The sequence below is a fragment of the Prionailurus bengalensis genome, chromosome A2 (assembly GCF_016509475.1).
Source record: "Prionailurus bengalensis isolate Pbe53 chromosome A2, Fcat_Pben_1.1_paternal_pri, whole genome shotgun sequence".
In the NCBI taxonomy this organism is placed as follows: Eukaryota; Metazoa; Chordata; class Mammalia; order Carnivora; family Felidae; genus Prionailurus; species Prionailurus bengalensis.
Genome location: NC_057348.1, coordinates 155591773 through 155604506, shown reverse-complemented (window position 1 = coordinate 155604506; position 12734 = coordinate 155591773). Strand labels below are relative to the sequence as shown.

Below are 12734 nucleotides of genomic sequence, written 5' to 3'. Positions count from 1 at the left end.
ATAAAAGGAATCCAAATCAGTAAGAAGTAAAACTTGTACTATTTGCATATGACATGATACCATGATACTCTATATAGAAAACCTGAAGGATGCCACCAAAAAAACAAAAACAAAAACAAAAACAAAAAACACGCCAGAACTGATAAACAAAGTCAGTAAAGTCACAGGATACAAAATCAATATGCAGAAATTTGTTGCATTTCTATACACCAACAATGAAGCAACAGAAAGAGAAATCAAGGAATTGATCCCATTTAAATTGCATCAAAAACCATAAGATACCTAGGAATAAACCTAACCAAAGAGGTGAAAGATCTTTACTCTGAAAACTATAAAACACTGATGAAAGAAATTGAAGACAACACAAAGAAATGGAAACACATTCCATGCCCATGGATTGGAAGAACAAATACTGTTAAATATTTCACATTTTTCATATTTTTTCATTTTTCACAGAACTATAACAGAGAATCCCAAGATTTGTATGGAACCACAGAAGACCCCAAATAGCCAAAGCAAAAGAAAAGAAAATCTGGAGGCATCACAATTCCAGATTTCAAGTTATATCACAAAACTATAGTAATTAAAACAGTATGATACCAGCATAAAAATAGACACACAAGTCAATGGAACAGAATGGAAAATGCAGAAATAAGCCCAAAATTATATGGTCAGTTAATCTTCAACAAAGCAGGAGAGAATATCCAATGGGAAAAAGACAGTCTCTTCAACAAATGGTAATGGGAAAACTGGACAGAACATTCAAAAGAATGAGACTGGACCACCTATTACACCATACGCAAAAATAAATTTGAAATGGATTAAGGACCTAAATTTGAGACCTGAAACCATAACAATCCTAGAAGAGAACACAGGCAGTAACTTCTTTGACATCAACCATAGCAACTTCTTACTAGATAGGTCTCCTGGGGCAATGGAAACAAAAGCAAAAATAAACTATTGGGACTTCATCAAAATAAAAAGCATCTGCACGATCAACAAAACTGAAAGGCAACCTACTGAATAGGAGAAGGTATTTGCAAATTACATATCTGATAAAGGATTTATATATTTCAAAAATATATAAAGAATAGGAGTCAACACCCCAAAAACAAATATTCCATTTAAAAATGGGCAGAAGATGTGAACAGACATTTCTCCAAAGAAGACATCCAGATGGCCAACAGACTAATGAAAACATGCTCATCATCACTTATCAGGGAAATGCAAATCAAACCTATAATGAGACATCACCCCACACCAGTCAGAATGGCTAAAATCAAAAATACAGGAAATAAATGTTGGTGAGGGTGTGGAGAAAAAGGAACTTTCTTGCACTGTTGGTGGGAATGCAAATTGGTGCAGCCACTCTACAATACAGTATGGAGGTTCCTCAAAAAGTTAAAAATAGAACTACCTTATGACTCAGCAATTGCATTACTAGGTATTTACCCAAAGAATACAAGAACACCAATTGAAAGGGGTACATGCCCCCTATATTTATAGCAGCACTATCTACAATAGCCAAATTATGGGAGCAGTCCAAGTATCCATTGATAAATAAATGAATAAAGAAGATGTGGTATATATATATTGGAATATTATTCAACCATAAAAAGGAATAAAATCTTGCCATTTGCGACAATATGGATGGAGCTAGATGGTATAATGCTAAGTGAAATAAGTCAGAGAAAGATAAATAGCATATGATTTCACTCATGTGAAATTTAAGAAACGTAACAAAGCAGCAAAGGGAAAAAATAAGAGAGAAACAAACCGAGAAACAGACTCTTAATTATAGAGAACAAACTGATGGTTATCAGGTGGTAGGGGAATGGGTCAAAAAGATGATGGGGGTTAAATAGTACACTTGTCTCAATGAGCACAGGGTGATGTATGGAAGTGTTAAATTACTTATATTGTGCACCTGAAACTAATATCTGACACTGTTAACTAACTGGAATTAAAACATTTTAAAAGGAAAGAAAGAAAGAAAACATGAAAAAAATTTTTAAATAAGGAAACAACCCTACTGGCTATATATGAAAACTGCAGGGGTCTGTGAAGCACAACACATGGGTCGAATCTGGCCCACCACCTGTTCGTTGGAACTCAGCCATACCCATTTGTTTATATATTGTCTGTGGCTGCTTTCACATTACTACGACAGAGCTGAGTCACTGCAGCAAAGATAGTATGCCCCGCAAAGCATAAAATATTTACTCTCTAGCTCCTTCCAGAAAAGTTTCCAATCCTTGGTCTAGATAATTTCAAGAAGGCATCTGCCCCATCTCTGTGGTAGGCCCCCATTACTGTGATGTCTAACGACAGTCACCTGTGCCTCCATAGCTGGTTTTCACAGAAGGTGCACACTACACTTATATACATAATACAAACATATATGTGAATATGTATATGTATATGTATATATAAGAATATAAGTATTTTTATTTTGTTTATTAGCTAGGAAAATGGAATCCAAAACTAGAGCAAAAAAATATCAAGTTGCTTATTCGGAAGAATCCCTGACTAAAGGCTTGGTGTCTCCACAACATTGCCAAAAAATCACTTGGGGGACTTTTAAAGTTTATCATTTCAAGATGGATTGTATATCCAAAAGAAGTTGGATTTCTAAGTTTATTTCAAACAAGGACCATTTTTCATCTTTTATATTTCCAGCAGTGCATAGGGTATGCAATAATCACTTAAAAATGCCTTCAGAACTCTGCTCAAACATCAGTGCCTGACCTTTATACTAACCCCATCCTATCTAATTAATGAATTCCCATTTGTTTAATGAAAGAATAGATTAATGAATGCATGTGTGAATATAAGCTTACGTGAATATGTGATCAGACTGCTTCCTTTGGATTGGAGAAATACTTCTTAACATGTACCAAGACAATGTGTCTGCCTGCCCTTGAAATGTAATGGATTTGTTAAATGGGTCTCTTCCGACCTTAACTATAGGTATCTTCACTGGGTGATCATTCACCAGTTACTTTGAACCCCTATTGTCACGCAGAATCCCACTAAGAGTTCTTTGCTGGCTGTATTTCCTTGTATTCCTCACTTTGCTTCCTTTGCATTAATGGGAATTTTCTCTCTCAAGGAGTCTAATCACAGAGTCTCCCTCATGCTGCTCATATCTTTGTGAAGAGGGGCCTATGTATTTTAATGTTGGGTTCCACTTGAGTCCAGAGAAGACACAGCAGAGCAGTCATATCACTGTACGTAGTACACAAAGAGATTCTTTCTAAACTCCAGCATCCAAAATCTACCTTTCCAGAGGTGCCCATGCAAGTCTCGATCTCAAGGTTGTGAGCTCAAGTCCACATTGGGCCTAGAGCTTACTCAAAAAAACGTCTACCTTTCCAGTGTGGCTGTCTTGAACTTTTCCAAGTTAAGCTGATGCTGGAGCTCTTCTGCTTTCCCAAGGGAGGGCCGGAGAACTCGACTTCTGGCCAGAGCTGCTGCAGAAGGTCTCTCCCTTGGGTCAGGGTGGATCATGTTCTGTTGGTGTTAGACCAAAAGGAAGGAAATAGAAGCTTCTTCACTGCTGGGAGAATCTCCCTACCCAAGCCAGCTGCGCCCAACCTCTGCTGGGGAGTTTTGTGAAACTGCTTTTAACTTTGCGGGGGAAGAAATAAGTGAGAACTTAGCTCCACCGAAGATGGGAGCATCTTCTCTACACTCTGCATCAGTCATCCACACCTTTGGCCTGCCTTTAAGTATCCTATTTTGGAGCTGGTTGGGTGATTAACCAATCTAATGCCTTAATTTTAAATGGGAAGACACTGAGGTCCTGAGATAAAAAGTGGCTTGTTCAAGTTATTGATGGGACCAAGACTAAAACCGAGGTCACCCAACTCCTAGTTCAGTTTGTTTTCTACCACAACATGCTCCTTTTCACTTAAAACTAAGGCTACCCCACCATGGCCGTATTCCTACAGCATTCATCTTCAGGTAGAGGGTGTCTGTAACCTAAAATGGCTTGAATACAGTAGAAAATAGCTAATTGTTTACAGCAATTAGCAATGTTGTATAATGGAGAAAACACTGAACCTTCCATTTGGGAACCAATGTTCAGAGGCAGCTCCACCATTTACTAAGTAGCCTTGAGCAAGTCACTTAACTTTGCTGAAACTCACTTCCCCTTTTTTGATATTTGGGAGAACAACATTCACCTACTGGAGTATTGTGAGAATTACATGAATTAACATACATGTATTATTAGCACAGTGGGCCAGCACTGAAGTACTCAGTATGTATCAACTAAGTCTAAGAGCAATTCACACATAGAAATAGATGATTAGGCTTGCAATAAAGTCCACTGTGAGCAAGGTTTGCCTATTCGGAAGAAGACAAGTTTGTAACTAAATTTCAAGTTTTCAGGTGAACTATGAAACTCATATTTAATTGCCAAGAGTAGATGTCTCTAAAGCTGTTTTAGGAATTCTAACCAATCCTGTTCTTTAAGCCATGAAGTCTTATGTATACATTTTTTTTCTTAGTATAATTCTAAACTTCTCAATAGTGTATTTTTTTGTACCTCTGTTTCAACATAACAGCTTCCTTTCCTTGTCCCTCCACATACTCAGATACCATGGAGTTCAAGTAACACATAAATTCCTGAACTGACATTATGCCTTTTTCTAATAGTGCATGTGATTGGTGGTGGTGTCCATTATTCATCAATAAAGTAGCTTATGTTTTCTTCTATACACTCAAAATTCAAAATTTTTTGTAGTCTCACCACTTCAATGACAACAGTTAAAACCCTAAAATAAGAGCAAAAAGACCTAAGTTTGATTTTAGAGTGAATCAATTATCAAAGATGAGAATACAAGTCCAGGAACTGCTCTGAGCCTTGGTTTCCTGAATTTCCCACCTTAACAGGGTTGTTGGGAAGGGCAGAGAAAAAAAATGTAACAGGATTTTAAACTGGAATATAAAAGGCTTTATGATATCCTCTACGTTTTCTTGAGAAACTTTCGGTCTGTCCTATCTATGTCTTTCCTGGTCTTCAGGATCATGATTCCTTTTTTCCTCTGTCAGTGGCACTACCAGCATCTGCTTTCCTCTTTCCCCACCTCCTGGCCATTACATTTTTTAAAAATAGACATTTCTATCTTCTCTTGATCTCATAAGAGATACCACCTTGAGTAGAATGCAAAATTCTTCTGAGAGTTCCTGAGGAAGTTCTGGAAGGTTACCCTCACGGATATGATGCCACATGGCACCATTGCTGGGTAACGACTCTGCTCCGGCAGCCACTGCAATTGTTAATCCCAAGGCAAATATGTCTGCCTTGGGAAGGTGCCGATAATCCTTCAAAACAGAAGACGGGAAAGCCAGTTAGTTTGCCAAGTGAATTGAGTCTAGATCAGGACAACGGGTGAGAGAGATTACTGAGTACGTAGGAGCTTAAACAGACACAATGGGCAAGGTCACATCTGCTGTGGCTAGTGGTTTATTTCTAGAGAAGACAAAGGATACGGTGCAAATCCACCTGATTCACACTGCTGTGCCCTGAAGAGTTTAAGGCAGAATCTTAGCGTCATTTTGTTCTGTCAGGCTCAAAGAGACTCCAAGCATAGATTAACTGGTCGCAGATATGATCATCCTGGAAGGAGTTAAATCCTTCCTAGCCCTGACTCTGCAGACATCCTGGAAGGTAGACAATAACCAAAGCTCATTTCACCAGAGCTGGTGGTGCTATCAAAAGGATGATAGCCTGATAAAGATGGGTTGAACCAATAAAGGCTTCCTTTCTACTAGGGAATTCATGAGTTTAGGAAGTCTAAGAAAGACTAGAAACAGTAAAGGAACTTTATAAAGAACAGTAAAACCAGTGATTAATCCATGATTGAACCAGCTTTGCTTGTGCCTTTTTTTTTTAAGTTTCTTTCTTATCCTCAGTCTCAATTCTGAATAGGAAAAGAGATCATTTAAAGTTTAATTATAAATATATATTTTTCATTTCTTGTTCTGTGAACCTTCATTTGAGATTCAAAGGATTCAGTGAATTATAAAATGCCCTCTGCTTGCCTGATCTTTACCTCGTGTAAAATCTCATTAGCCAGGAAGCGACTATCTCCCTCCTCTACCTTTGGTTCGTTTATTGATGTCACATGACCCAAGTCACCTAAAAAAAAAGAAAAGAAAAGAAGAAGAAAAAGAAACAGAGCCCTTTACAAGCATGTCTTTAAAACTGGAATAAATGGGATTCATCAGTATAAATTTTATAGGATGATAATATACAGGTCAGGATTTAAGGCAGACTCACCAATTTTATATATCACATTGGCAGAGAGAAACCAATCAGCTTCATTTTCAATCTCTTCTGGGGCTACAGGAGAATCACTTTGCATCTTATGACAGATGAAGATGTTACCTAAATAAATACAGAATTAACGTAAGTAACGACTCCTAAGCTTTTTTACCCCCAAAGAGTCTTTTCTGTATTTGACATTTTGGCCACCCTCCTTTCCTCCTCTTCTGAGTTCGTGTAACAAGACTACCAAGGTTTCTTATCTTCCATGGAATCTCTGAACAACTCAGTGGTTAAGAATACCTATTTTAAGTGAAACTGACCTCAGACACACCCCATCCTCTGAAGAGGCTGGTGGCTTCAAAACAAAGAAAGAAGCCTGAAGATGGTAACATTTCTCTGAGTTTCACATTATTGAGTGTCAAAACCATTGATTTCTGTTCACTTTAGTCGGTGCTGAATTAGAAAGAGTATATACAACAGTGGTCGAACACATTCAGGATGTAGCCAATATTTTCATACTTTGGCTTTACTAGCTGGGAAAAAGTCTTTTCTCTGTCCCCTGGCCCTGGACGGGGGGAATGGATAAAGCTGACTAAGATTTTCAGGGAAACACATGAAAGAAAGAAATTTTGCCAGCAAACAGCATCTTCAACACTTAGTAGGTGCACAGACAACAATTCTGACACAGTGGGGAAAGAACTAAATCTGGCCAAAGGAGCAGAGGGGAGCCATACTGACTAGGTTTGATGTCCAGATGCACCATGCCAGAGTTGTGGATGTACTTAAGCCCAAGGGAAATCTGCAGAAGGATGTCCTTGAGTTTCGGCTCTTGGAAATGATCGCCAGACTTTGTGTTTTCAGATATAGCAGCCTGCAAACTCCCACCTAGGAAAGAACAACAGAGAGCAGCCCCACAGAATGGAGAAAAGGTGTGAATCTTAATAGATGGAAGCATAGTAAACATTCAGTAAATTCCTCATGAATGAGTTCAGTCCAACAAATCTAGATTATTGTCTAGATACCAGTAATATCTGCCCCCCTGTCTGTCTATACCACAGACATATTGGAAAGAATTACAGGACTTTGAAAGAAAAAAATAAAGGGCCGTAGCCCAGATATCCAATATGTGGTGACATTGCCTTGAGTATGCCCTGCCCCAACTAACATTTAAAAGTGTTACCTGATTATTAAGCAGAAGGCCAATCAAGCCTGGACAGATGGCTGCTATTAGCATTGATGATTAGTTCAGAGTCCAGCTAGTAATTATAGGCCACTAGTAACTTTAATGTAATGAGTTTGAAGTTTAACTTCAATATACACCTAAATCCTTTTTGAGCCACAGTATTTGCACATCCACTATAGACTCTTAGTTTATCATTGTTATCAGTAAAAAATAAGGCCTGGACTCATGTGACCCCCCCTCCCCTGCCACTGCCGATCTTGGGTGCCCCATCCTAAGGATTTAGAATGTTTCTGAACCCTTTATGTTTTTAATCTGCATTCATTGGCAGCCTCTTCAGTCAAATTGTAGAGTCCTGGGTCTCCCTGGCAGTTAGAACTCCAGCCCTCAAGTATGTGTCAGAACAACAGGATCTAAGATACTAATGGTTTTTAGGAAATCCATATTTTAAAGTATCCTATGTAATATTCAGTTTAAAGATTGATCTTTCATGTTAAAATAATTCAGGTAAGAAAGAAGAAGAGTTTCAGCCCTTTCCAGAAACACAAAGAGGGCTAAAGTAAAGGGTGTGTCTTTTTCCTGGGAATCTTCTTAAAAAAAGATTGTATGTTCTATAGATGACCTTAGCTAGAAAGGAAGAGTATGTTGAAGCTTATAAAGACCAAAGCCACCTCAAGTCTGTTTGCAGATGAAGTTGTGAGGTGTGCCAAAGAGAAGGAAGCCTGTATCCAAGGCCCCCATGTCTACTGGAATTCATTTCCCGCTAGACTGGGTGTTCATCCGAGACCCCCATCTTATCCATCCTCACTTTCTGAAGGTCTCGCATGCACTCTGCACATATTCTGGACTGAAGGTCTATCCTGGCAACAGAGGCAAAGGAAAGACAAAGACAAGGAGCCCATAAAAGGTATGCGAAGAAAGAAGCACCCTAGCGGCACTTAGCAACCTTTTAATGTGGTCTTCTAGATTATAAGCAGAGATATTGCCGATTCCTGAAGAGCTACGGGTGTTTAGTAAGGGTAACTAGACCAGTGCCAGCAGCACTTTTAATTACTTAGAAGCCCTGCAGGTAATATTCAGGTTAGCCAAGTAATAATTAACAACGGTAAAAGTTACTGGAGAGCATTTATGCAAAGGTATTAGGATATCTTTATTTTGCTACAGCTAAAGCCGATGGTCTCCCTCTTATTGAGGAGCATAATTAACTGTTCTTTGCCAAACAGTATTAAGGAAGTCTGTGTGTATAGACAGAGCAATACTGAGTGAACGATAAACCTCATCCCTCCTAATCTCAGCTATACCGGAGCCTTAACTCCATAACCCAAGATGCCATCTGGAGATAATACTGTAACTGACAGGATTGTGCCCTAGGAGGAAACAGCCAGCTCCTGGACAGCTCTTCTCAAACCATCTTGGTGAGATGAGTTGCCAAATTCTTTTCTTTAGATAAAGATATTTCCCCCACTTGGCTGAGGGAAAAAGGAAACTTAAGAACAACAGATCTATGTTTTTCTGTCTGCTCATGAAACCTGACAGACACTAAAACAAATAGCAAATGCCTTCCAACACTAAAATGTAAACAGCAGACCAACAGGATATTCTGTTCGTACATTTGTATTCTCAAAATCTTGATTTTATGTTGCTCTCTACAACACAAGCATATTTTCCTGCTGGTAAAGTTATTCCTTGTTTGGTGGGAAAATATAACCAATATATGGTGTTCCACAGATGGTGCAGACTTCTGGGTACCACATCACTAGAACAAGGGGAGCACGCTCTGTAAAACTTCAGTGACAGAAGACGTCACAAGAAAATACTGCCTCTAGCGAGAGGTTAATCGTTCCATCCTGAATAGTTTGGAATCCTGGTGGTTGCGCAATCGATCTACTGCTGGAAAGCCTTCAGATTTCAGAGGCAGACCCACAGATGACGGGTAGGGGATCTTGGCAAGGGTGAGGGTGGAAGAAGGAACATTTTATTGGTTTAGAGTTTAGGAGGGACAGTAGGGGAAATCAGTTAACTGCTGGTCTCTACTAGTTATGATGTACATTATCTAAAACATCCAATTTATAATCTGAGTAAACCATAACTCTACATGCTCTAGCCTGACTGCTTTGACAGGCTGGGGGTACAGAGCTAAGGGTGGCAGGCATGAGGAGGAAGAGGTGAGAAAGAGGGAGAGACAGAGGATAGAAGGAGAAAGGAGTAGAAGGAATCAGGCACTAGCTACTCTGCTACCTTACAAATACTTTGGACTTAACTCTCCTTTATTTAGAGCCACAGGGCAGAGTCTCAACATGGATTATCCATAACTACAAACAAGACAAGTATAAGGGTGTGCTTTATTTTCCGTGATCAGTTCACATTTGAAAGCAATGTATGTGAATTACATTTTGATAAATCAAAACTACATTTTAATTGGCAAGGACACAGTGAAGTTAGTGGACCACCATGGCAAACAGACAATGATTCCTCTTCATCTATCACATCTTCTTGAAAATCTGCTGCCTGGAAACATCCAAAAGCCCTCTGTATTCCTCCCACACTTGACTTTGCTGATCTTATTTCCTGTTATAGGGTCACCTTAGTCCCATCAGTCTCCTTACCATCTGCTAGGTCAGACCCATCCCCAATGTCATGCCCTTTGCCTGCTTGCTGTTCCTCTAATAGATGCCTTCTTTGCTCTTCCTTAAACTCTGGTAATCCTTCTGCAAAGTCTCTTTCAAGTCTTACCTCCTTTTTGAGATTTTCTTGGGCTACTCTAGTAACAACTGTTTCTGAGTTCTCAATCTGTATCAGGTTTTGACGGTGTGCTAGCATTTGATGTAGGTTGTTCCGATTTTTCAAAATAAGAAGTATTACTATCTCCTAAGTAGATATTACTATCTCTTTACTCAGTGGGATTGACATCCCAGAGATCACATAACTGGTATGCAGTATAGCTGGGTTTTAGACCCACTCCTGCCTGACTTTAAAGCCCAGGCCCATCCCACCACACTGTGCTGCCTCTTGCTCAAATTCGTCTTCTCTGAATGCTTTTTATCCATAGCTGTACCACCTGGTTTTGCACCAAATGGTCTCATGTGGATTCACTGTAAGCGAGCAAGTGGAATAAAGCTCCTCAAAAGACTTTTCTCACTCTCTGGTACAGCTCACCCTAGAACTTAACAGAATGACATGCCTGTAGAAGGTATTCAAATGTTGCAAAGAACTAGAAGAGGACTTGTAACAAGAACCATCACTCCACCTTATTCTTTTTCGAACATTTGAAATCTTTACAATGCCCTAAATCAGGTTAAATTTGTTTTGTTTGACTTTCTTGGTTAATTTTTATGACTTGCCATTATCTTTGTTAGTAGTTGAAAGTCATGAAAATAAAACCAATCTTGGGGAATGGGAAGGGCAAGAATAGGGAATCTCAGATTACAGTAAAGAGGAATTAGGAAGAAAAGTCTCAACATCTCAATCACGAGGAAAGGGTCCATTTTTTATCCTGAAGAGACTATTAGAAAAAGGGATTTTTCCCTTTTTAGAGAAAAAAAAAAGTTCACAGTTAAGACTACAAGGAAATCAGGCTCTAAGGAAACAGCAAGAGAAATGCCATTAATTTGCATCATATGTGTGCCATTTTTCTGTGTTTCTAGTGTTTCATAATATTGTTTACTTAACCTACTTGTAGATATAATGATAAAGCTTTGTCAACTGTCCTCAAACGTCAGGCTGTGCTTACATACTCAGGGCTATCTGGTGGCTACTAAAATTACTCAAAGACTGTGCTATTAGAGAAACTTCAGCGTAGGTGTACATGTTGTGGGGGAGGGGAGCAGGTTTGAGAGGGGTGCCATTATCCAATATTGCCATGGCCAGAATATAGATCACCACTCGTAAAAGGATGGCAAGCTTCTATTTAATTTGGGAGCATTTTCCTATTTTACCACTGAACATTTTGATTAAAAATATCTGAGAATAATAATATGTAAAGATACCGCTAGGTCACCCCCTTAATCACAGAGTAGAAATACGTTAGGCCAAAGGACTACATTTTGCGATGTAAGTAGCCCAGAAAAAAAGCTTGACCAGTTATTTGTGTATGTATGGTCCTGAAAGACCTGCGAGAATAATCTGAAGTCACTGCATTTCATTCCCAGCGCTCACCCCATGCCCTTCCTCTGGTGAGAACACTAAGCCTCAAAGATAACAACAATCCTCAAATTCAGGAATCCGCTTGAAAATTAATCAAAAGTTGGCTGTGTAAGCTTACCACCCGCTCCCCAAAAATGGTACAGAGTATGACTTGGCTTCTCTAAGAATACCTAGCAAATGGTAAGAGGAGGATGATTTATCATTCAAACCACTGGGGTAAAGGTTTCTAAGTATTGAGTAAACTGTGAGGGGATTAGTAGCTTCTGGGTGTCAGCCACACATCAGCTCTGAAAAAAATATGAAATAGTATAAACCTGAAATTCCTTTTCAATGCAACTTCGTGTCTCCTGCTCTCTGCTTCCAAGCCAAACTATAGTACAGACCTTTTAGGTAGGACTCTGCTACACGTGGCATAAACTACAAGGGGGAGGCAAAGATTTTTTTCCTGGGGACTAAAAGTTCATCTCCCTCTCCACCATGATAGTCCACATACTTACCGTTGCAGTATTCATTCTGAATGATCATGTGGTCATCTTCTGCCCATGCGGAGTAGTAACGTACCACATGGGGGTGATGCCCAAGCACTGCATGAGCGTAAACTTCATGCAAAGCCAAACTCCTAACAGACAGACAAGCATCAAGAAAAATGAATCAATATACACACAAATGTTTCTCAAAAACAAGATATGAGGCGTTATTTTTTTTCAATGTTTATTTCTTTTTGAGAAAGAGAGAGAGAGAGCAAGCAGGGAAGGGGCAGAGAGAGAAGGAGACACAGAATTGGAAGCAGGCTCCATCCAGGCTCTGCACTGTCAAAACAGAGCCCAACGTGGGGCTTGAACCCACAGACTGTGAGATCATGACCGGAGCCAAAGTCAGACACTTAACCGATGAGCCACCCAAGTGCTCCATGATATGAGGCATTATTAACAGTGGCAGAACGTTGAGTGCTCATTGCTTGCTTACTATTTCACCTCATTTAATTGTCATGACTACTCAGTAAGATATAGTGGCAAGGATGAAGGCTTTAGAAAGCTCAGTGACTAGCCCAAAGTCAAGCTGGTGATAGTAGACCTAAGACCAGAACCTTGGTCATCCTGGTGCCAAAATCCATGGTGTTTGTTTGTTTGTTTG

General features: G+C 39.4%; 1 protein-coding gene across 1 annotated transcript in view; it reads right to left on the bottom strand.

The window, feature by feature from the left end:
• WEE2 (WEE2 oocyte meiosis inhibiting kinase) overlaps positions 1-12734 on the bottom strand; it is a 29455-nt gene that overhangs the window by 2075 nt on the left and 14646 nt on the right. The window contains exons 5-10 of the mRNA XM_043589735.1: positions 12098-12219; positions 7016-7162; positions 6290-6397; positions 6063-6148; positions 5161-5331; positions 3371-3513 (exon numbers count right to left, since the gene is read on the bottom strand). Coding sequence (XP_043445670.1) covers positions 3371-3513; positions 5161-5331; positions 6063-6148; positions 6290-6397; positions 7016-7162; positions 12098-12219 — 777 coding nt within the window. The remainder of the gene's footprint in view (positions 1-3370; positions 3514-5160; positions 5332-6062; positions 6149-6289; positions 6398-7015; positions 7163-12097; positions 12220-12734) is intronic.